Genomic DNA, 25,695 nt, shown 5'->3' on the forward strand with positions numbered 1-25,695 from the left:
GTGGTATAAAACCAGGAAAGTGTGTTTATATTTTTTATGTAATACATATTTTATTTCTATGTGTGTATATTTTTATGTAACTTTTGTCTTAGTATACCATATACCAGTAAATAGTTATTTGTGATCTGATGATTTGTTTAGTCTAACCCTGTATTTTCTGTATATTTTTATAAAAATATTTTTTTATAAATCAATTTTAATACCTAAATTTCTGTGAGTTTAAGATAATTTAAATTTGGTAGAGTTTTTGATAAGCTTAAAAAGTAAACAGAGTGTTTGTATTTATAGTTGACTTTGTAGCAATTTTTGTTTATTTGTTCTACATACCTAGTAACAATGTTATGATGTTACCCTGTATGAATGGATATATTTTTGCAATATAAATAACTTGTATATATTTAACTGAAATCTGTATCACTGTATCATAAAAATGTATTTATCTATCTATAAATCGATATATATATAAAGTGAACAGTTCCATATTCGGAATGGTAAGGACTTCGGCTAGTCCTGAAAATAGATTTTTCTAAATAATTAGGTCTTTAAAGCAAACAAACATCAAAACATCCTTATTCAATAAAAAATAACAAAAAGACAATAATTAACGTCAATTTCTACCAAAAATAAATAAATCCATGTGGTTGCGATATTTTAGCAGCTTGTTACAGATTTCCACATGATTTTTAAAATCTCGATATTTTAATATGTCATTATTACATACAGCAAATTTTGAATCACGCTATTACCTCGTAAGTTACCATTTCTCGATCCACTTAAGTAGCGAGGTTTCCACAGTGTATCTGTGTGGCTTTATCGATTGTTTTAACGTTAGTTATTCAAGCGGATTTTTACTTCGTTTTTAAAATCTCAATGTTTTATTAGCAATGCATTATTATTTTGTTAGGCAGACTTAAAATCGTGCATTTTGCACTTAATTATTGATCATTCACCTATAATCCCAAGTGGTTTTAGAATCACTTTTTTGTCAGTCATTGCAGCCGATTTTCATAGTTTTTCGATGCACTGGATTTGTGACGATTTTATTGTCCACATAGTTTTGTCGACCACATTTCAACAGTGTGGTATTTCCACTTAGTATTTAAAATTTCAAACTTATTTTTAATATAATATTATTACTATTATCAAATTCTGAATCAAGCTTTTGAATAATCACTTAATGACCTGCTTTAGTCGTGAAGATTTCATCTCAAATCTGTAATTTTTCCAAAATGTCAAATTTTTGCACACCCTGAAATTTAATGCATGATTCTTGTCGGTAATAATCTTTCTATACGAGACATGATAAGAAAAATACAGGATTTTTTTTGCACCGTGCGGAAATGAAGAATTTCGTTTCTGTGATATCTAATTATTTTTTTACATTATAATCAGATTAAAATCGAACAAAAAAAAAGTGGTAAAAATCATTATGAAGCGAAAAGCGGAGAATTCACTTTTTGTAAATACGAGTCAAGCAAATCTAAATAATTAACATGATGTTAGATTGTTCCACTTTTAATACTTCAAGGAGTTAATACTAATCAACTTTTCCTTTAATTAGTTTTATTTTATAAATGGCGTTGAGCAGCTGTCCTAATTCTATGTTTATGACTATCAATGTTCAATTAGTTAGACTTGTAATTTTGAACCCAACCCAGGAGGCAAGGGAACTCCTGGATCAAGCAGTGGTGTTATAATTGCTCGGTTAATATCATAAATGTTTGGAATTATGTAAATTCTTATCTGCGGACAATTGTAAATTTACTTTAAAGTCTTGACTGTTTATTAAATTTAAACTTGGTTGTTTTCTGAGCTTAATGTTTATATCTGCAATATATTTCCATCTTTTGAGAACTGCCATGTGGTAAATTGCAATTTTTAATTGTTTTATGTTCTTTTTTTATGTATTGGAACTATGAACAATAATGAATTTTTCTGTAATTTGTCACTTAGTTCCCTTTTTGTCCTAAAAACTTATTGCTGAATTCTAGAATTCAACAGTTAACTTTTATAGTTATTTTTATGTTATAAGTAAATGTAAGATTGTACCATTTCATTTATAAGTTTTAATAATATAAATAAAGTAATAAATTTAATTTTATTAAATATATTTTACTTATAGTTGTTAAAAGATGATAGTGAGGATGATTTTATTAATGATGATGCCACATCAGAAGAAAACAAGAAATCTTCTAGCTCAAGTTCAGAGTTAGTACTTTTATGTTGAAATTGATTATTTCCAAGATTTTTTACTGTAAATTTACTTTTTTTTTACTTATATCTGAATTCATATTCTTTTTAGTGCTGAGGAAGTAGTGAAGGAATATAAAACTAGATCAAGAAGAAGAAACTTAGGTAATTATTTGGTGATTTATTTACTTACTTGAACCTGGTAGCCAAATTTACCGTGTCAATCTGCAGCACAATCCTTACAAAAACAAATTTGTCTGCAACCTCAACCAGATACTGTATTAAAATTAGGCTTAATATAACAAGTTTATAGTTAAATTTGCATTGGTAAAATAGATAAAGTTATGCTAAAAAAGTTGTATGTTGGCAAATTTATGCCAATTTAATTCAAATTATGTACTACAAGACTTTTTTTTTTTTTTTAAGAATAATTCTGTATACAATCTGTAACCAAATAACTGAAATTTCAGAACTGAATAAAAAAATAGTTTTTAAAAATACTAGTTAATTGAAAAAAATTATTTGGAATGATTGAAAATCTTGTTTTTTTTTTATAGTTGATGTGTCAACAGCTTAGTTCAGATTTTAAAAGTTTTTTGAACTGTTCGGAAAATCTTTGCAAAGGGAGTATTATTAGCTGCACTTATAATAAATAATTTGCTCTTCAATCCAAAATAATCTGTCTTTTTTTTTCATTTTCAATACATATCATTGAAGCTTTAGTTGTTTTATATGATATGAAAATTTGTATGCAGATCTTATGTTAATCTGCAGCCTGCTGCAAGTTTTTTGCTTCCAGGCTAGCTAATAAAAGAATCTCTTTAAAACTCAGTGCATACATCTTTAGAACTTAATGCATGTTAAGATTCATTTTTAGAGTTATCTGTTGATGCTAAGCTTGATGCTTTTCAATTTGATATATGCCTGAGCGCTTTTTCTTTAAATAAAGAAAAAGAATTTTTCAAAAAAAAAAAAATAATTATTAGGTGTATGAGATTGCATAAAAATGTTTTTTTATAAAAAGTATTTATAGATTTAAAAAAAATGCTATTTAAAGTTAGCAAGTATTCAAACAACCTACATTTCAAAATTCTTGTACCATGACTATTAAATTATATTTATTGAAAAAAAGAACATTCTTGATTCGCGATCGCAACGAACTATAGGGGGCGTTGTTGTATGAGACACTTACCTGCGATTTCTATATGAACCGTCATTCAGTTACTCTGGAGACGTCGTTAATGTAGCGTGTAGCATTGCAACGTTCCTTCTTTAATGTGGCTTATTAAATTTAAAAAAGAAAAATGCTTGATCTTCTTTCTTATATAACCGAAAACAAAATGGTATCTCTTTTTATTAGAGAAGGAACATCAAAAACACATCGGAAAAATATTTGTACATTAACAGAAAAAAATATGTATATTCTTATAAGAGTTAAAACCTAATGCCCGAGAAATAGTATTACTAAATTTAATGATATAACATGAAAGGCCCATTTAAACTTTACATTCTATAGTTTTAAGAATCATATTAGTTCAAAAATTAAAATGAACAAAAAGTATACATAAGCCTCATAATTTTATGAAATTTAATTTTGTAAACAACGTTTTTTGACAATAATTTTTATCAAAAAATTTCAAGTTTCAATAAAAATCATTATTTAGAAACTAAGAAACGTAAAATAAAGAATGCTGACGAAACAAAAACAAAAAAACAATTCTTTTTTGTCGCCATTTTTAGTGCTACGAAAATTCGTCTTTGGGATTTGCCAAAAACAAAACAAGATGCAATTTTATTTTTTCAGGAGGGAAATATTTTACCGAAAAAACGAAAATTTACCAATTCCCACAACATAAAACTTTATCTTGGTAAACGTATGTTTTGGAAATGTTATTTCATTTGGAATCTTATTCATCAGAGTTCATATGGCGATATGATTGTTTTGAATCTATGCTAAACTCTATATCGGCTCATTTTCCACCGAAATCCGATTAACTATTTTGATTTTAAATAAAGTGTTTTATTTTATGAATTGTCGCAAAAATGTTAAGTGTAGATTAGCGGCTCTTAAAAACCGCCAAATCTGTAGCGGCGGTGGCGTTAATACGTTAGTACCGAATTTTTATTCCATACTTTTCTGAATCATATTACTTCAAACATTGGAATATACAAGAAGTATACATAAACACATAATGTTATACCATTCAATTTTTCAAAAAAAGTATTTTGAGAACAATTTTTATCAAAAAATTATAAACTAAAAAACGGAAAATAAAGAATTCTTAGGATAAAAAAACGATTTTAAGAATTCTTTACATTGAAATAAAAACTTTCATATTGTTTCTTTTTTTATTATTCTTATAGTTCTTAATTAGACGTAAAAACCCATTCTGTAGTGTAGAGAACCATCATCAAATGAAAAAAAAATATTTACAAGCAAATTTTTTATTGTAAAAATCATTGCACTTACCTGATTTATGATTCCCGGAGAATTCCAAAATGATAAGTTCCTTGTTTGAAAACTTTATTCTCAAATAATAGATACATAGTTTATACCTTCATTACTTTTAGATAACATACTACACAGCAAAATTTTATAATTGATATGAATTTGAATATGTAGCTAAAAACAGAATAGCTGAATTCTAGTTGAACTTATTCTTTCAAAATTAAAAAAAACTTACCAAGAAAACGATTTAAATTAATTAAGAATCAGCAGAAATGGCACTATTTCAAGTAACTTGGATAATTTTTTATTGTTGTTTTCCGAATTATATGGATACAGAAATATATACTATTCTATAACTATTACAATTCTGTATGTTCTGAATTCATATTTATTCACTGGAATGACGAAAGCAATGTTGACTTCACTTTAATTCGTAATGAATTGAAGACAGAAGAAATGCATTTTACCTTAATACACACATCTGTAACAGTATCCGAAATCGGAAGTCATCAGTTGCAAGTTTGTTGATAATAGAAATTAAAAATTATTGAAGAATTTTTCTTCAAATGTTTGGCGTGTTCTGTTCCTGAAAGATTTACTAATATTCTGGAGATTTTTTTCAAGTTCTTCGGCCTTTTCCTTAGGGAAATTTTGTTTCCTATTTGCTGCTAAAAAATGGCGTCTGATTCAGTCAATGACTTTGATGGAACTAAATGAAAACGTGATAAATTAATGTCCGATATTTACAGGCTCCCGCTAGACGGCGTACTCGAGCGTTGCGATCGCGAATAGTCCTTACTCCAATAAATTATGTAAATACAAAAAAAAAAAAAATTCTAATAAATAAACAAAAACTTGAGAATAGTAGACCATTTTAAGATTAGGATCTTTGTTATTGGGGGAACATATTCATGTCTTTGTTGTGGGAATAGGTCTAATAGTTTACTCTCATAATACATTTGCTGAAATACATTATGAATACTTTTCTTACTGTGTGGAGTAGCATTGGAATATAACAAAGCTGTTAATAGACCTATATTCATTTTAGTTTATCTATCATAGTAGAAAAAAAAATATTAACTTAATTTTTTTTAAATAAGCATAAATAAATAATTCACAAATGAACAAAGGGGTGTTTTCAGAGAATGCCATAGAATAATGCATTCAGAGATCATACTCTGCTTTAATTAAATAGTTATACTACTGGTATAACTTAAAAAGTAATTCTCTAAACTAGGGGTGAGCAACCTATGGCATGTGAGCCACATGTGGCCCACGGTAACATTTGAATGCAATACGAAATTAAGCTTAATTTAGATTTTGTTTACACATTATAAATTTTCTTTTATTAAAATATTTAATTCAAATTTATGTTACTCTGTAAAATACATACTTTTTTGGGCTTTTGATAAATTAATTATTGTGAAAAATGGAAGAAAAAATTTTAAAAAAATTTTCAGTTTTTATTAGTTTTGAATAATTAAGAGTACATAATTTTCTGCATATATGTTATTAAGTTTACTGATAAAAATATTTGGTGTTTAGAACACTAATGTTTAGATAAAATATATCATATTTGAACACATCTCTAACATTACTGAATATGAGTATGGCCCTTTGTTAATCTACGTGCTGTGCAAGTGGCCCTTCACTCAAAAAAGTTGTGCACCCCTACTCTAAATCATGAAATATCACCAGCCTTATAGGGAAAAGCTAGGAAATTTTGTTGCTTTCAAGTTTTTTATAGCACTTTTAACCGTGGCCATTTTTCAAGTCATGTGATCACTTTTTCAAAAATTGAAACTTTTAAATGATTAAGAAAACTGTTGATAGACATTGTTAATGTAAGATGTTTCTTTTCAAGCATTTCTCAAAAGATATTTTCCTTTCTATAATTAAAAAATTAAGAAACAATAAAATTAAGTAATTTTTATAAAATATTTTTAATTATTCCATTTTTGAAAATACTACTACTAATAAAATGCAAATACGGTGCAATTTTCAAGTTTTAATCAGATCACAACTAGCAGACAATTTTTAAATTGCCTCTTATTATATTTAGTTGTCCTTTGGCCAGTAGTGACTGTTAATTTTGCCCTATATCTAGCCTGAAAGATATTTCCAAGCAAATAGACTTCATTAACTTTCTTTCTATTTTGTTCTACATAATTTTAAAAAATAGCTAGACAGTCATCACAAAATGGTTCTTGAAATTTTATTTATAAGTCAATTGTAATATACATTTTAGGAAGACAAATTTTGAAAGTAAGTCTTTTTAAAATTACTTTTTTCTATCTTAATAAACATTATCATTTGAATACTTTTGGTAATCAAACTTAAAATGTTAGGGAAAAAAATTTATTTAAATATTGTAGCAAAATTGCACTTTAAACTGTGTGTATACATTTGAAGAAACTTTGTTCTAAAAAAAAAAGTTATAAAAAAACTTGAATTAATTGAAACATTTATAGATATAGTAGAATCTAATTATCCCTAGAATTCAATTGCAATGTAGTATCCTTATCTTGATTATGAAAATACTTCTTACTTAACAAAAATGCTACTGTTTTGACTATTAATATGCAATTGAGTGCCTATTATTCTGACCAATCGGAATCAAAGCAGATCCGGATAACGAAAAATACAGATAATTGGGCAACTAAAAAAAACGGCTATGGGAATATTAAGTAATTTCTCACACTTTTTCCAGGTTAAGGATTAGCGATTGTAGTAGTGCCTATAATAGCACATTACAATTGGTGTGATTGAAAGTTAAAATTTATTTTAAATATTATTATAAATCTGTTCTCTTAGTAGAAATTACTTACCAATCACATTGAATCTGGGTAGAATGAGTATGTGATTCTTTTCAAGTTGACCGAGGGACAAAAGGAGCCTTTTTTTTTTACTCCTCTTAGATAAGATATGCACATATTTTTATCACAATTTCTGCTTACCTGGAGATTTTGACTGCAGTTTATTTGAAAGTTGGCATTGAGTAAATGTTACAATGTAATAGACATTCTCCAAATTTAAATGTTGTGTTTTTCAGATGACAAGGATGAAGATTCAGTGGAAGAACTTGTGGAACCAGTGGAAACCAAGGAGTGGTATCATGAATTTATTTCGGATGATGATGCTCACAAGATTGAATTAAGTGGGAAAATGGTGCTGTTAATGAATATTTTAAAAGAGTGTGAAAGTATTGGAGATAAAGTGTTAGTAATGTATCTTTCGTCTATTATTCCTCAGCTTTTCTTTTCAGTTTCATTTACGGAAAAACCTCTACTGATCGTTTTTCATGAGACCATTCGTAGCAAACAATAGATATGGGAAAATTATGAATGGAAACTAATATAATATATCAAATAATCACTTAAAAAGTATGAAATATAGTAAATTTGCAGACGTAAAAACATTAAATTTATTTAAGTAATAAATTTGCATTAAATATAAAAAATTTTATTTAAAAAATTAAATGCTTATTGTTAAAACATTTATGATATGATGGAAAGATGAAAAAACACATTTATTTATTTAATATTTCTAGAAATTTTAGTTTGACCATAATCTTTTCTTTTAAACACAAACAATAAAATAGCAGATGCCATTCTTCTGTGAATTAGTCTGAATGCAGAAAGTTTCTTTTCTGAAGACTTTAAGGCTTTCCGCAAATTCAGCACTGGTTATGATTCTGTTTCAGTGCCTTCATCGTTATCATTTGCAATTCTTCAGTTTCTGAAACTATTTTTTTCAATCAATATCTCATCACAAGTTTCACCATTTTCATTAACCGGTGTATTAAAGAGTTCAGGGGATAAGAGTCCAACCAACGAGGTAACCCTAGTTCGATTCCTAGCTATGGCTGGTCTATACGAATTCCACACCTGGCACCGACAACAATGCTGACTTAAAATATCTTCAGTGGTAGATAGATCCCCTTGCTATTAGGCTTGGTGGTTTTTCTGGTTTTACTCTCCAAGTGATGCAATTTAGTTTCATTAAAAAGATCCTCCACAAAGGCAAATTTATTCCAATACTTGATCTAGGAGTTCCCTTCTTTCCTGGATTGGGTTCAAAATTACAAGGCTAAGGATTTAAATATTTGTTGTCGTAATCTCAAAATTGGGTCATCTGTTCAATGACGGGTGTAAAATCAAACTGATGTTTAAATGTCAAAAATAATGTTTTAGGTGTTTCTACCCAAATATCCATGTAGTTTTTCTGCTCCAAACAAGATAACTATTTTTTTCTACAAATGTCAGTAAAATTTCTGAATGTAGGCATGGAAATGTTCTAGTTTCAAACAATCTAAATGGGCATTATTAACAGTAGTATAAGAGTGGCATTTGTGATAGGTCTGTTAAAACAATACATACAGGTAGACGAAAGATGGATTAAGGTTCAACTGTATTTATTCTTTATACAAATGGTTATAAAATATTTCTAACAAATTTCTACCCTATATGACTAAACTTAAATCATTACTCTGCTAGCTAATCATATTTGACTTTAGACTTAAAACTAAAAATGTGCCTATTTTTAAAATTTTCTTCATTTATGTAAAACATATTTTTGTAGCTTACTGAAATTGTTTTAAATTTTTTGTTTAAATGTAAATAAATGATTAAATGGTTTGCAATCTTTAAAGATGTGATAGTGTTAGATTAATATCTCTAATTTGCTTAACTGGCTAAGATTTGGAGTCTACTAGTTTGGAATTTAGTTATTGGATAACCTATTTTAAGAATCCTATTCTTTGATTCTTTAAACCTATTTTAAGAATCAAATTATTCGCATTAAGCAATAACTTCTTTTTCCCTATGATGTATGCATAGTTTATGTCTTAGTTTTTAAAATTTCTTTTATGTCCACAACGAAATATTACAAACAAGTCTTAAAATGATTTTTAATAAATTTACTAAAATCTTCACTTGCTGTTAACTTATGCTGTATGTGTTTTACTAATAGATATTCTTTAATTTTTCCATCATTTATAAGGTTTCGTAACTGATTTTCCTGATGAAAAATATTTTTCCTGATTTTTTAGCTTTATTTCTTGATTTTTGTATATCTTTAGAACATTAAATTTTTTAACAAATATGGATTTTAAAATAATTAATTTGAGAATCAAAAGATTTTTCATTTAAGATCTAATATATTTGTGTTTTAATTAATAATACAGATAAAAATTGCAAAATTTGTTAGTTTAATGTTGGAACCATTCAATAGTTATATACATTATTCAGGTGTATATTATTCATTGTTTGAATGTTTTTAATAGAATTTAGCAATTTCATGAAAATGAAACTCATTTTACAGTTTTGCATTATCAAATTCTTCTTCCAAGTAATGAGTTCAGGGGTCATGTGCTTATTCATAATTTTCAACAGGTGTTGTAATGAATCTCTAAGTTGAAGCTTTACTGTTTCACAATTACTGGTGATGTCTCTTTTATCAGATTTTAAAAATGATCAATTCTAATCAATAATGCAATCATTTACCACGCTTTTGTTTTGCGATTATGAAAACCCTACTTTAAAATTATTGGATTTAAGAAGTTTTTATCTTAATTGCAAATTTAAATTAAATATTGAAGTAAGAGAATATAAATTAATTGATACCGTTTTTTTAAACTTTTTTTATGTACGACAGTTTTATAAAAAGTTTTCTTTATATTGATCTCAAACTATCATGAGTTGTTCTGTGTTTCATTAATAAAACTATACTGAACTGTTGAAGCTCTGTTCTAAACTAAGTATAACTCTAAATTTAACAATAGCATAATTTATTCTTCTTTTGCAATATAATTTGCTATTAATGTACTCAAGTAGAACAAATTATGGTTATTTTATAATTCGTCCTTCTAAAAATATTCTTGTCAATGTATTCTGTTTTTTAAAAAATGCTGATTTTTTTAAAAAAATATACTGATTTTCTTTTAAAAAAAATTTACTGATTTTTTTTTTTTTTAAAAATTTACTGATTTTTTAAAAAAAATATACTGATTTTTCCTTAAGCTTACTACAAGGTCTTGAGTCTATTGGACAAATGTTTAGTTATTTAGGGTCAAAATTCTTTTAAGAAGTAAATTATTAAATTAAACATTAGCTTAATTTAACTATTTCTTCTATGATGCATATAATGTTTATAATTTAATTTCAGAAATTTCTTTTGACGAGGAATTTATAACAAGTCTTAAAATTATTTGATTTAGTTTATTAAAATCATTTACCTTCAACAATCTTATTATTATGTGTATGTTTAATAAAGAGACATTCTTAAATCTCTAAACCATTATGTACTTAAATTGATTTTTTTTCTAGGATTGTGTTTTCCCAATCATTGCTCACCCTCGATTTAATAGAAGAGATTTTGGAGCATGCATGTGATGAAAGGGAGAAGGAAAAGGGCATCAATGAAGACATTATTGCGCATTATTCATGGATAAAAGGCCTTGACTATTTTCGAATGGATGGCAGCACTTCTGCAGATTTCAGAAAGCAATTTATTGACATGTTCAATAACCCAAACAATTTAAGGTGCGACATTTCACAGTAGAATTATTTAAAGGAATGATGTTTTCATAAATAATATTTTAAATTGTTTTTGATTGTTGGTGTTACTGTAGTCTATCTGCAAATGAATTATTCTAGTAAGCACTAAGTATTTTATCCGTGATTAGTCTTTTTTTTTTTTTTTTTTTTTTAAATAAATAAATGACTTTTAATTGAAAAGAAAATTTAGTAAAATATTTTTAAAGTGATTCAGTTTTTTTTTTTAATTTAATTTTTTACGTTAGAATTATGTTATTACATAATAATTCTAAAATAAACATAGGGATGAAGTCACTATATAGGTCCAGAAAGTATTATCTAAATTGACCTACAATAAAAATAATTACGAAATAATGTAAAGAAAATTTTTTGCTTTTTATTTCAAATTAATTCTAGTGCAAAAACATTAATTTTTTATAATGTATATTGTGTATAGAATATATTTCAATCGATACATTTTATACAAAAGAGAGAATAGAAATATGTTTCAGAAATTTTCTCAAATAAAAAAAAATTTGAAGTTTTATTTTAGGAGATTTAAAATTATTAGAGAGTTAAGAGGAAATTGTAAGTTGATATTTTTTCTATACTAAAAAGGTTCATTATTCCATTGATTTTTATTAACAATGTGAAATAATTTAGTCTAAAATTCTTCTTATTTCTTTTTAGAGCCCGTCTTTTCCTTGTTTCTACTAGAGCTGGAGGTCTGGGCACAAATTTAGTTGGAGCAAATAGAGTTATTATTCTCGATGCTTCGTGGAATCCTTCTCATGATGTTCAAGCAATTTTTAGAGTTTATAGATTTGGACAAAATAAACCTGTTTACATATACAGATTGCTTGCCCAAGTATGAAATTTGTTTTTTTCTTAATCATTATAAAATATTTCATGTTAGATAGTTTTTGAATATGATTTTCTCTTATTTTTTAAGTTCACTTTTTCTTCTTTTGAGTTAACTACACCGTTTCCTCTCTTATTCTAAAATATATATTTCATCTCAATTTTTAAATGTATTTTTTCCTCTCTGATTCCCTATATATGTATTTTTTTTCTTTCTAATACAGCTTTGGACTGTTTCAGGCATGTTTAATCAAAACAATATAAAAATACATATCTATAAAAATTAACTATTAAAAAAGCCATTCATGTTTGCTTTTGTGTAAAAAAAAAAATAGCTGTTTTTTAGCAGTAACAATAAATTTGTGTAATGTGGAAACACTATTGAAATGGATTACAAACTTTTTTGTAATTATACAAATTTAATATCTATATAATTAGGAGAAAATTTATGTGGAGTTATGTGATCATCATTAAAAAATTTCTTTTTAATAGTTACGATATTAAGGATGTTTAAATATTTCATTATATATATTATGTCATTGGAGACCACTTTTAAAAAATTGCTCTGCAAATTTCAAAATAAAGCTGATTTTCGATAATTATACATTTTTCACTTTGTTTTTTTTTTTTAATTTTATTTAAAAATGCATAAAAATCCAATACATCTGAAGTGAAGGTTTTAGATTTAATTTATAATTTGTTAATAAATTTATTGCCCCTCTTTGCTGTTAATGGTTTTTTTAAATTTTTTTTTATAAAGTCTTTCTTTCTTAGTATCCTTTAGAAATGAAAAACTTAATTTTTAATTATTGGAATGTTTTTATACAGTTAAACTATCCCTTTGTTTACATTTCAAAATCATTCAATTATTTTTAATTGGCAATGAACAGACTTTTCAAAAGAAAACAAGTCAGTCTTGAATCACTAGCAAATATAAATAAATATCTGTATACATATTCTAGAATCTTTTTTCAAAGCACCTACTTATTAGTCTCTTCAAATATTTTATGTATTGTTATTAAAGAGACAAATTTGTTTTATAGCTTCTAAATATCAAATTTAGATATTTAATTTAAATATTAGTCCATGGATATTGCTAGTCTCATTTTCCATATGATTAATTTATTTAATATATGTTTTAAATGTATGCAGTTATGAAACTTTCAAGTAATTAATTTATTTCACTGGGATGGTTCAAATATAACATATTAAAATGCATTATTATTGTGCTTTCTTTTCTTTATTTTTCTTTTAAGAATTTAAATTTTATTACTTTGTCCTCATACAGAAGGCAAGAAAATACTTGAGAAAAATGTTATGATAAACTTCAATTAATTCAAGACATTTTGACCAAATCTAACCGTCATTAACCCTCTAAACATATAAGCTCTGGGCAGAATTGTAGTGTAATTTATCTTTTATTCTCTACTTTCCTATTGAATAACATAGGGTAAACCAGTTTTTTTGTGCGAGAACACCATCAACCTTAAGTTCTGTTATAGTCGGGACCAGTGGTCTGAAGTAGCGCACTGCAAGTAGTGAAACTACCATAGCCATTACTTTTTTAAAAAAGTAGTGTAATGCGATACAAGGAACCAGTAGTTTGTAGCGATTCCTGGCAACTACTTTTAACGTTAGTTTATAAGAAACGCAATCTGCGTGGGTGCAATGATAGTCTCTTTAAAGTAATCTCTTTTCGAGCAAAGTTAGTCTCTTTAAAGTAGTGAAGTAGTTACTAGTAGTACCAAAGTAGTTTGTAGTCACTAAATTTTAAAAAAAGTAGTCGTAGTTAGCTACCTTTGTAACAAAGTAATTGTTGTAATAAACTACAAAAATAATGTAATTTTTTTTACCACTGGCTGGGACTAATGCTCGTTGAATTCTTTAAATAAAAAGAAACCAGACAAACTACTTTTATTAGTACTTAAATTATAAGCAAAAGAATTATCTTAATTCTGAATTTATTTGTTAGGCAAAATGCTTAATGTCAGTACTTTTATTCATATAAATTAGACAGAGCACACATAAATGATCTAGTTGCCTTAACTAATTACTTAAATAGGATATTTAAGCTATTTTGGCTCATTTCAAGGTGAAGTTATTGTGATTGAATTTTAGTTACAATTGAATGTAATAGAATTGGTAGAATTAATAATATATACAACTAAATTTTTTATAGGGAACTATGGAAGAAAAAATCTATGACCGGCAAGTCAATAAATTATCATTGTCAATTAGAGTTGTAGATGAGCAACAAATTGATCGCCACTTCAATTCTTCTGAACTTGCTGAATTGTACACATTTGACCCTGAATCTTCAAGCAATAGAATGACACCTATGGTACCTCAAGTAAGTTAACACTTTTTATTCAACATATTTAAAAAATTGCAATTGTTGCACTCCACAATTTGCTACAAAACTAAATCTTCATCACAACTTGCTACAAAACTTCACTTCAAACACCTCATGAATGCAAGTCATGCATTCATCACTGGGAGTGATGAAATTTCTGAAAGATAAAAATATTGTGTTATTAGAAATTAATTTGCATTAGAATTGAAAATGCTTGAAAACTAATGACCGAAACTCTTTCTTTGATTGGCAAGTTGTAATAATCTTTTGAATTTTAACTTTTTGCCAAGTTCATTCATCTTAAAGATCTGATTCTTATTTTCTAACCATGACTTGTTTTTTTTTATTGATAAAACATTCAATCTGTCCTCTTTAATGAAATTCTGAAATGAAATAAAGTTTCAAATTTGCAATTTCAATTATTGTTGAGAGATTGAATTAGAAATTCAAAATTAAAATAAAATGTACAAAAATAAAATAAAATACTCTCCACTCTGTAATATTGAATTAAATGTGCTTAAAAACATTTAAGAAATTTTTCTCGAGAAGAAAATTTTTTATTATCAGAGCAACCAATAATTCATTTATGTTTTGATCCTTAAATTATGTATCCTTAAGAATTGTTTTGAATTGTAATGTAAGGATTTCATATTTTACACTGTTGCATTCTTTTGTTCTTGAAGCAAACTGAAGATGCTTTCATTAATTTGCATTAAATTATTAATTTATTTAATCAAGCTGTATCAATTACTATTTTAATTATGTCTAGTGTTTATGAATTAAAAACCTGTTTTGTGTTTAAGTGTTTCAAATGGTGATTTTTTATTTATCGAATTTTCCATCTAAAGAACTCTTTATAGGGATTTAGCTATTTCATTAAATAGAGATCCAACTGGCCACTAAAAATGATTACTACAAATTAATAAATTAAACATGTATTTATAAATGCATGATGATCGAAATTTGATGTTATTAAACTCGAATAAAATATAAAAATATATATAATTTTCAGTATTTTAAATTTACATTATTCTGATTTTACATTTTATTTCTGATTTTGCACTATATAATTAAGGCCACTAAAAATGATTACTACAAATGAATAAATTAAACATGTATTTATAAATGCATGATGATCAAAATTTGATGTTATTAAACTCGAATAAAATATAAAAATATATATATTTTTCAGTATTTTAAATTTACATTATTCTGATTTTACATTTTACTACTACTATAGAAAATCAAACTTGGAAAAAAAGAAAAGTTGGCCAGCATTTATTTGTGCATAATCTGATTTGTTATTTGTGCAAAATTAATTAACCTGCATTTTCAAACATTAGTATTAGTGAATCAAATTGTATTTTGTACTCTCAATAAAATTATAAATTTACTAAAAATAATGACTTTCCTATGTAGGATCGTCTGTTGGCTGAGATGCTTATAAAATATAAAGACCTTATTGTGGGTTATCATGAGCATGATTCCCTTCTTCAAAATCAAACAGAAGAGGACTTGACTGAAGAAGAAAGAAAAACAGCTTGGGCTGAATACGAGAATGAACGTGAAGGCAGGCAAACTGAAGAGTTTACTATGACTGAAGGTACGTGTAAATCTAGTTTCTTTTTCATCATTTACTTACAAGAACTCTAAAATTGATTTGTGAGATCGTTGATTCCCAAAAAGTGTTCCGCGAAGCCCTTTGGTGGAAGGAGGACAGGGGTTCCGAAAGTAAAGATATTTTTAACCGGTAATAATAATATTGAAGCCCTGAAAATAGCCGTATGAGAATAGTCACCTGAGGAGACACGTCCCAGAGACAGACCCCCTACTAGATGGCTCAACGACATTGAAAATGGTTTAAAAACCCTAAAGATTAGAAATTGGAAGTGAGTTGCCATGGATAAGAGGCTCTGGCGTTTGTCAGCTGTTGAGGCAGTCAAGGCCTGTAAGGGGCTGTTGCGCTGACAAAGAAGAAGAATATTTATATTCAATCAATAATCTAAAATTTATTTAATATTTCACTTGTTTATATGAACTTCTTTAAGTTGTACAATGTGAATGTAAAGAAGTAGCCAAATTTAAATTATGTATTTTTTTTTTCAATATAATATGTTGAATAATTTATAGATACAATGTGCATTGATAAAAATTTCATTAGTGTTTCTCGTCGAGCTTTTCAATTCAAAATAAAATAACTAAACTCGAGAATAAATAATTACGTTTTTCTGATAACTATTCTCATCGTATGTAACAGTTCTTTCTTCAAAAAAAAAAAAAAAAAATAGCTTGAGCTTATTTTATTTATTTTTAGCATATACATACACCAAGAAAAAAATTCATAATGAAATATTAATATAATATTAAATATTTCATTCTACTTATTAAATAATTTTCAAAGTAATTAGCTGTCTTTTTTTTTTTGTTAGTATATTCATAGCTGTGAATTATTTTTTTTTTAAATATTGCTGTGGAATCTGCTAAAAAAGGCTTGATCATTAAGGGTTCCATAGGGGAAAGAATTAGGAACCACAGTATCAGATTACTGATTTTGGTCTAAAACTGTATTTTAATGTTTATTTATCCTAAATATTTTGAATATTATAAGAGTGAGACCAGCTACAAGATGGTTGGACAATGTTGAGAAGGACTTAAAATTATTGGGAATAAACAGGCGGAAAAATCTAGCTCAAACCTGGAGGCAGCTAATTGAGAAATCCTTGACTTGCACTAAGCTGTAGTGTTGACAAAGAAGAACATGTGATGTCTTTGAAAACTATTTTGCATTTTGTTAATGTATATAGTGCTTTAAAATATTTTTAAAAGCTCGAAAAGTGCTTATTTTTTGTTGAAAAATTTGGCTATGCACCTTCAATGTGTCTCCCAGTGCCTAAAACTTGCTCTTACCTTTGATCTCTAATAAAAAGTAGCATCATCAATAAAATGTGCATGTGATATATTATAACCAGGGTTCTTGCTGTCCTAAAATGTCCTAAAAAAGTGCTAAAATTTTCCCCCAACATTTTTAGGGCCAAAAAAGTGCTAAAATTTCTTCTGACTGCTAAAAATGTGCTAAATATTTTTTATTTTGGCGTTTTGAAATTTTTTTTGAGCGGTCAGATTCCTTAAATCGGTTTACCTAAATCCTTAAATTCTGTTGCCTTTGGCTCTTCTGCTGTCTCCATCTTTTTAGAAGATTCTTGGGCTTTGGGGAAAGAAGTTCTTTCTTCTGAGATTTTATGGGCTTTAAAAGTTGTAGAAAGCTACTACTCCTGCAATTCTTCCAAAGATACTGGAAAATTATTTAGTACAATGTATCCAGACAGTTCAATAGCACGTCATTTCGCCTGCAGTGAATCTAAGTGTGCATATCTCTGTCATTTTAGACTTGCACCTCATTTTAGCATGCTACTTCTGAAGTGCATTGATAATGTCAAGTTTTATACATTACTTTTTGATGAGTCTTTGAACAAAGCGACACAGCAGAAGCAGTTGGATATACACATCCACTTTTGGAACCCAGATAAGAACATTGTAGAGACGCGATACTTAACATCAGCTTTTCTGGGCCATTCTACAGCAGATGACCTTTTAGCCTGCTTTTATTCATCCGTCAAAAATGTAGTCCTGAAAAAATTATTGCAGATTTCTATGGACGGTCCTGCTGTCAATTGGAAGTTTTATAGTAATATTCAAGAAGATTTGTTAAAAGAACATGGTGTTCAATGCAATGCAATAGGAAGTTGTGGGCTTCATATTTTAAATAATGCATTCTGCAAAGGTGAATCTGAAACACAATGGCTCATTGGTTCCATGCTGAGCTCAATCTTCTATCTTTTTAAAGATTCACCCACAAGAAAAGAAGATTTTATTAATCAATCAACTGAGAACAAATTACCACTAAGATTTTGTAACCACCGTTGGCTGGAAAATGCACCTGCAGCTGAAAGAGCAATATTGCTTTGGAATGATCTGAAATCTTATGTGAAAAATGTTGGCAAGTTTAGAAAAGTGAAATGTAAATCCTTTTTAACTTTACAAGAAGCAATAAAAGACAAATTAATTCTTGTTAAGCTGAACTTTTTCTTAAATGTGTCGGAGCTAGTTTCACCATTTTTGAAACTGTATCAAGCAGATCGGCCACTTTTACCATTTTTTGCTGCAGATATCCAGGATTTGGTATTACATAGTGTGCAATTATATAACATTCTGAAGCCAGAATCTATGGAAAACTTAAATTCTCTGGAGAAACTGTGCCATTTTAATTTTTGTGATGAAAAGAATTATGTCTCTCTGACAAAAATCAGTGTAGGTTTTAAGGTGACCAAATTTTAAAGCAGCTGTTGGCCTCAAAAGTTATTTCTGACTGGGATCATATGAATATAAAGAAAGATTGCAGATAGTTTAATCACCAAAATGTTAGAAACTTTTTAATATCATGTATAGATTATGTTATTTTTACTTTACATCAAGTGCTAATTTTTTTTCTTAGTCCTAAAAAAGTGCTATAAAAGTCCTAATTTTTTTTTTGAAATAATTGAGCAAGAACCCTGATAACTCCTATCCTTATATCAGTACTCCCCAACCTTCTTATTGCCATAAACTGGTCAACGTTTCCTAATTTTACTGCAGTCTGCTGAGAAAAGGTATGGTCGTTTATTAGTTACATGTTTTGAAATTGGGATGAGTGCCAATTGAGGACAGTCTAATAGCTGTGCTCTTCAGTTAAGAGGCACTGAAGCTGGCGGCCGCTATAGTCCTGGCCTTTGATGTTATCTGAAGATCCATGGACATGAAAACAACAACCATAGTAAATATATAATAGAAATAGTTTAATGTTCCTTGGCCAGCATGGTACCATTACAAACCATATTATATCATTATGTGCTTGAATCCTTGCAAAAGTTTGTTTTTTTTTTTAAATTTATTTTCAACTACAATTGCTGGTTAAAATGTTTTGTAACATATTTTGTGTATGCACAAGAGTGAAACAGGACTAAAAACTTATTAATGAAACTTTTCCATCTGTTACAAAATCATGAAATTTTATTGCTTATCTAAGTGAATGTGGGGGGGGGGGTACTGATTGTCGAGAATTTGATGTTTTTATGTTCTACATTCTATTCTTTTGGTAACATTTCTTAGAAAAGTTCTTACTTGACCTTGTACACAGTAAGAAAATAAATATCCATCTTACTAACATTTTTAATTAGGGTAAAAATTCTGTTTTATATTGAGACATAGTTAGGTACACATTTACTTTTTATTATATACATACACATTTATATTTTGTGAAGTTTTTTTGCTGATTAATGCAAATAACTTAGTTTGTATTAAGTCATTACAAGGAATGATTTTATTTTCAGAGATGTCCAAATTCTGCAGAGAACCTAACTTGAATGAAGCAGATTATGATGGTCCAGTTATAATTGATTGCAAGCTCATCATTGAGAGTACCATTAAAACTTTAAGAGAACGGGTAAGAATCACACTTTATCGAAATAAAATGAAAATTTTCCTTAACAATTTTAACAATTTTCATCTATTTAGTGTTACTTAAATCTAGACTTCTCTCATAATCCCAATACTCCAATCCAGTTATTGAAAATTAACTGTTGTTGAAAGTCTCATAATTGTTGTTTAGATTAAAATTTTATTTTTACTAATTCGAAGTGCATAACTAATTAGAAGTTTTTTAATAAATATTCTAAGACTATAAAAAACCTTATAAAATTTGTGAGAAAATATTTTGACAGCTTTTTTTTCTAAACAACGATATAGTGATGATAATTAGGCATGAGATTGGGTGATTTTCTTCACTTTAAAAGAAATTAACTTTCTGAAATGTTTTATTATCTTTAATCATGTTTTTATTTTTTTATAAAACTTAACCGTTAGGGGACTATCAATGTATATATATATATAGTAAAAGAGAAAAAAAAAACTTTAAAAAAGTATGTTACATATTGTATGTTAATATTTTCAAAACTTTTTTTGTGCAAATTAATGCTTTTTTTTATTTTAAATTTCAAACTTCTTGACTGATTTTCCCAAAACGCAGAAAAAAAAGTATTTTTAAAATACGAGTTTTAAAATTAACTATAATTCTCAGTTTGCTTAAAAATTGAACAACAAAAGTTAAATTTCATTAAAGACATTTAATGTGCTTAATGCTTTAATGGACTGCTTGTTTTTAAATATAAACTTATAATATTAATCTGCAAAATAAAATAATGTTGTTGTAATCTGCATTATTTTAGGTCCAAAGCTATCCACATTAAAATGTTTGTTTTCTAATTGTTTGTAAATTATCTTTTGAATTCAATGGCAATATCCTGATTAATCTTTACTCATTATTTATTTGTTTATTTCATTGTAAATTTGAGTTCTTAATAACATTTTACAAGGCTCTGTAATGTATATTTAAGATAACAGACTCAGATATTACGGAGTCATTTTTTTTTCCAAAGTTATTTTAATTGAAACAAATTGTTTATGTTTTATGCGATACTCAATGTTTATTCATTTAATGATTTCTTTAGTATCAAGGTGCTAATCCAATATTCCTGCGCAAAAAGCTGTTGACTTCCATATTCCAACTTAGATCAGGATTTCAAGAAAAGCAAGTTAAAATGTTAAGAATTAAGCAAGAAGTAAGTATAATTCTAATTACTGTGCTAAGATTCTTATTTGTTTTACATATTTGAAATTCCTTATTATTAACTGAAGTTAACTGTATAAAAAATTTATTAACCAAAATTTACATTACTGGTTTTTAAATTGTGGTTTATATATGATCAAGTTACGCTTTCATTTGTATTATGTTTTTTGATCACAAGTCATAGAAAAAATTTGCATTGCTGTTACAGTTTTATATTTACAAGAATTTCACCTCATTTCTCAATTTATTTGCATTCAAATTTTTGACTGTATACGAATTTTATTATTTAACAGGGTACATAGCGTTTTTAAAAAGTGTTTTTTTTTTTTTTTAAGTTTTTTGAAAGCCCTTAAAGGAGCTTTTTTATTTCAGGGTTTGTAGAAAGTGCTTGTGCTTAATTTTCTGTCTTTTTAAAGGAGATTTTTTCTTTGCCGTATCGATTGTTGTTCTAACTTACAAAAAATGCATTATTTTTGCAATTTTGTCAACAATATTTATCTTAAACTAGTTATTTTATGTAATATTTCTGAAAATGTTTCTGAATTTTACTGATTTTATGTTTGTAAATTAAGAACTTTAAACAATCGAAAAAATAATTTTTATTATTGCACAAATTCTAATTATGATTTTTTTTTTAATTTATTAAAAATCTTTTTTAAGTGCTTCAAAAGTACTAATGGTGCTTATTTTTTGTTGAAAAATCTGACTGCGCACCCTGTTCAACACATTTTTAAATAGTTAAAATTTACATATTTTTGAATAGTAAAAAGAAAAGAAACAGGCTAAGTAAAATTTTCTGAGTTTTACTCTTATGATGTCTTTTTAAATGTATTCAATCTTATACTAAATTATTACCGGTATTAATCTATTACCAAACTGTGTGTGATAAAACTTAGGGAGAATATGATTTATTAATTTATGTACATTTTAGCCATCTTGATTTTGCTTGAATGCATTGATATAGTTGACAATGTCAATTAAGAATCATAGTCAGGGATTGAGATATGAAAGTTCAACCTCCAAATACAAATATATTTATTCTTTTTTTTTTTCCCTGTAAAATAGGATAAATTTTAAAAATAGTAACCCTTTAAACTTATCCCAGTAAATCTTTTCTTAAACATTATAATGGTGTTAGTTTTTTTAATGGATATTTTATCTATCTAAAATTAAAGTTAGCTAAATCTCAATTTCAAACTTGGGACCGTTTTAGAGTGAAATACTGTATAATTGCATCCTTGTGTCTCAGCTGTAACCAAACATTTGAGTTTCCTTTTATATTACAAAATTGCTATGGTTATTATTAATTAAGGCATGTTCAATATATTTATGCATTTAAATTTTATATAATTCCTATTCATTTAGTTTCAAATTGTGCCATAAGAGTGTGTTAACAAATAAGAAAATCTATTATTTCTGTTTAGGTTAGTTAAAATTTGAACAATTACTAATAGTACGAGAGTTTTTTAAAAAAAAAAAATTAGAATTAATATAATAAACCTAAACTTAAATTCTTATAGTGAACAAAAATTATTACCTTTTTTTTTGTTGATTTTGTAAACATTTTACTTGTAAACTGTGCATAACTAATACTTTATAATTTTTATTGACCAATATGTAAGTAAATATTTCATCTCTAATGACATGTTTAAGAGTTTTGTATACAGGGGTGATTGTATTCTAGGGGTACCCCGGAATTCCCGGTTTTCGTCTTATTCTTGCCTGTCTAAAAACTCGACACAGTGGATGCGTTTTTTGCACGAATATCGTAGGATTTCATATATCTCTAGACCACCAGATCTAGACCAGGCTGCCCATTTCATTGAAACTGAATTTAAATTCCTACGTTTGTACCACAAATTAAAAATATCTGCGTTCCATTAAAATTTTATTTATTTAAAAAAAAAAGCGGGCCCCCGAAGGTAGTGACATACATTTTTTAATGTTTGTAGTGTATAATTTTCTCCGATTACCCCCAGATGGAACCGTCTCATTTAAAAAAAACAAGCTCAGGGTTCTCATTGATTTAATGTTCTAGTAAGTTAAAATGTTAAATCACTTTCTATTTATTTTTTTGGTGTAACTGTATTTTATTTTGAAGGCATGTTTAAATGCAATTAAATTAAAATGAATAAATCAAAATAATCTAAAATATAAACAATCAACGTTCCCCCCCCCCCCAGCGGGCCGCAGTAAAATTATCAAACGTTGACAGGGGCGCGGTGATTAAAAGGTTGGGGAACACTACTCTAGATCATTGACTTGTGGATTTCCTCGAATCAAAAACTTTCAGAAACTTTCGCCAAATCCTGTTAACAAGATGTTTACATACATTCTTGCTCCAATTACATGAAGAATTATGTCTTAGGTGATTCTTCCGCCAATATGATTCTTTTGGTTCTGCAGAATTTCGTCATTTTGAATCTTTGAAACTTACCTGGAATCTGCTAATATTGCGATTCTTAACGTGGTGCATAGCGTTTTTGAAAGTACTTAAACGTGTTTATTTTCGTATTTTAAAATCCCTTATAAGTGCTTTCTGCATTGATTGTTTTTAAAAAGTGCTTAATTTTCCCTTTTCCAAAACAAGATTTTTTTTTTTTACCATGTCGATGTTTGCTTTTCACATTGTCCAAAGTTTTCACAATTCATTCAGCCACTATCTATTTCTACCTACCGTCAGTCCATAGCGTATGAAAGCTACTTACATATTTTATGAAATACTTGCGAGTCCGCTTGTGCATCTACTGAGCTGGGTTCGGTGAAATTATTGCCCTGTCATGTGCAACATTTCTCCTGCATTTTGCAAGATATTCTCAATTTCAGGTTTCATTTTCCACCCTCTGATATCAACCGAAAAATCTCTTTATCATTTTATGGTGACTATTATAACCAAGTTCTTTGTCAGAAGCTATTTATTTTATCATGATCATGTAAAATCTGCAAATTATTTTGCATTTTGTTATTGTGCATAGTGCTTAAAGAGTGCTTATTTTTTGTTGAAAGATTTGGCTACACACCCTTTAATTTCTATCAATAAATTTTTCTATCTGAAATGTAATTCTAAAATGAAAGATTTTGTTTTTTTATTTCAGTACTTTGTCAAAGGATCTGTTCCAGCATCAGTCAACAAGTATCTAGATGAATTGAATAAAGTTATAACTGAGTTGCACCATCACTTTGCAAGAGTGCAACAAGTAATTTATTTATTTTTTTTTAATTCATCTCTCTTTGTGTATTTATAATCAAAGTCATTTTACAAGTGATTTCCTTAAAATTCCTTTATCCAAAGATAATTCTAGACAAAAAGTAGTTATATTTTTTAATAATTATATTTTGTTATTTTATTTAATAATAGTCAATAAAATTTTAAATTGTAAGTCATACGCATTTTTACGTCATTTTAAAGAATGTAATTTTATTTGACTAAGTACAAAATTTGAACAAAATCAATTGAGTACTTCCTGAGTAATCAAATTTTAATGAAAGGATTTTTTCCAAATTTCAATTTCTAAGGATTTGACCGATTGAGGTATTCTGCTATATAAAATTATAATTTTAATAAATAGCAAAAAAAGTAAAAAATTTTGTACCTTAAAATTAAAATCAATTTTGATTATTATTAAATAAAATAATGAATAATTCTTAAAATTAGTTTTTTGCATGGAGTTATCTTTGGATAAAGGAATTTTATACTTGCATACATAAGTTTTTCAATTCACTTAAAAAGTTCTCAAGATATGGCGAAATACTCAAAAAGTATAGTTAACATAAAAGGCTCAAAATTTTTAACCTCTCTTCTGACATTATGAATTATGAGTATATTTTCGGACTGCAGTTTCTTTTAAAATTTTGGAGCTGAGTTAATTAACTCTTTTTCCAAACAAAAAAACAAAAAAATTTGAATCACTTTTTAAGTGATTGCTTTTGTTTGCTATATCTTTATGTTAGTTCTTTATTTTTTTATTTTTAAATATCTGATTGTTGCAAATGCTTCATGTTTCACAAAACAAGCAAAAAAATCCTTTTACAAGGTCAAATTGCTTGTAATGCAGCTTGTGAATGAGGGGTGCACCAGTTTGGAAAAGTTTTAGATATTCTTGTGGTAATAACAAAACTGACACAAACAGATTGGTGATTAATTTAGTCGTTAGCCCTTTTTCAAGCATCTTTTGACAAATCCTATTTTTTCTTACTTTACCTGCCTATGTAACATTCTTTGCAAGCACAGAATGTAAGTTTTGAATGTATTCTCTTCCAGTTTCTCTGATGTTGTAATGCCTATATGTACTAATAATCGTCGATTGGAAAACTGTTACTTTTGTGATAACTAATTCAAGAAAAAAACTTACTTCTTACAAAACTAGCAAATAATTGATTTTGAAATGTCGTGAATACGAATAGCGATCTGGGATTTTAAAATCGGGTAAATATGAAACTCGATATTCGATTTTGAAAATGAGAAAATACAAAATGCGGTTTAGAATTTTTAAATCGCTTAAATGCGAATCATTATGAGCAATTTTTATATTGCGAAAATATGAATCGCGATGCATAATTTTTAGATAGCGTTAATGCGAATCCCAATGCCTTATTTTTAAATGAGGTATAAATACGCAGTCGCAGAACGTTACAGAGCTCTTGC

General features: G+C 27.3%; 1 protein-coding gene across 3 annotated transcripts in view; it reads left to right on the forward strand.

The window, feature by feature from the left end:
- The window catches only part of LOC107443656 (uncharacterized), a 94,600-nt gene that overhangs the window by 63,260 nt on the left and 5,645 nt on the right, over positions 1–25,695 (forward strand). For all 3 annotated transcript variants that reach the window (XM_087157760.1, XM_087157761.1, XM_087157759.1), the window contains 10 exons: positions 2,123–2,208; positions 2,303–2,355; positions 7,692–7,857; positions 10,966–11,181; positions 11,866–12,043; positions 14,216–14,386; positions 15,809–15,992; positions 19,756–19,868; positions 20,932–21,042; positions 24,146–24,247. In XM_087157760.1, coding sequence (XP_087013886.1) covers positions 2,123–2,208; positions 2,303–2,355; positions 7,692–7,857; positions 10,966–11,181; positions 11,866–12,043; positions 14,216–14,386; positions 15,809–15,992; positions 19,756–19,868; positions 20,932–21,042; positions 24,146–24,247 — 1,380 coding nt within the window. The remainder of the gene's footprint in view (positions 1–2,122; positions 2,209–2,302; positions 2,356–7,691; positions 7,858–10,965; positions 11,182–11,865; positions 12,044–14,215; positions 14,387–15,808; positions 15,993–19,755; positions 19,869–20,931; positions 21,043–24,145; positions 24,248–25,695) is intronic.

This window comes from Parasteatoda tepidariorum, chromosome 2, assembly GCF_982258835.1.
Source record: "Parasteatoda tepidariorum strain Cologne lab strain chromosome 2, Ptep-v5.0, whole genome shotgun sequence".
Lineage (NCBI taxonomy): Eukaryota > Metazoa > Arthropoda > Arachnida > Araneae > Theridiidae > Parasteatoda > Parasteatoda tepidariorum.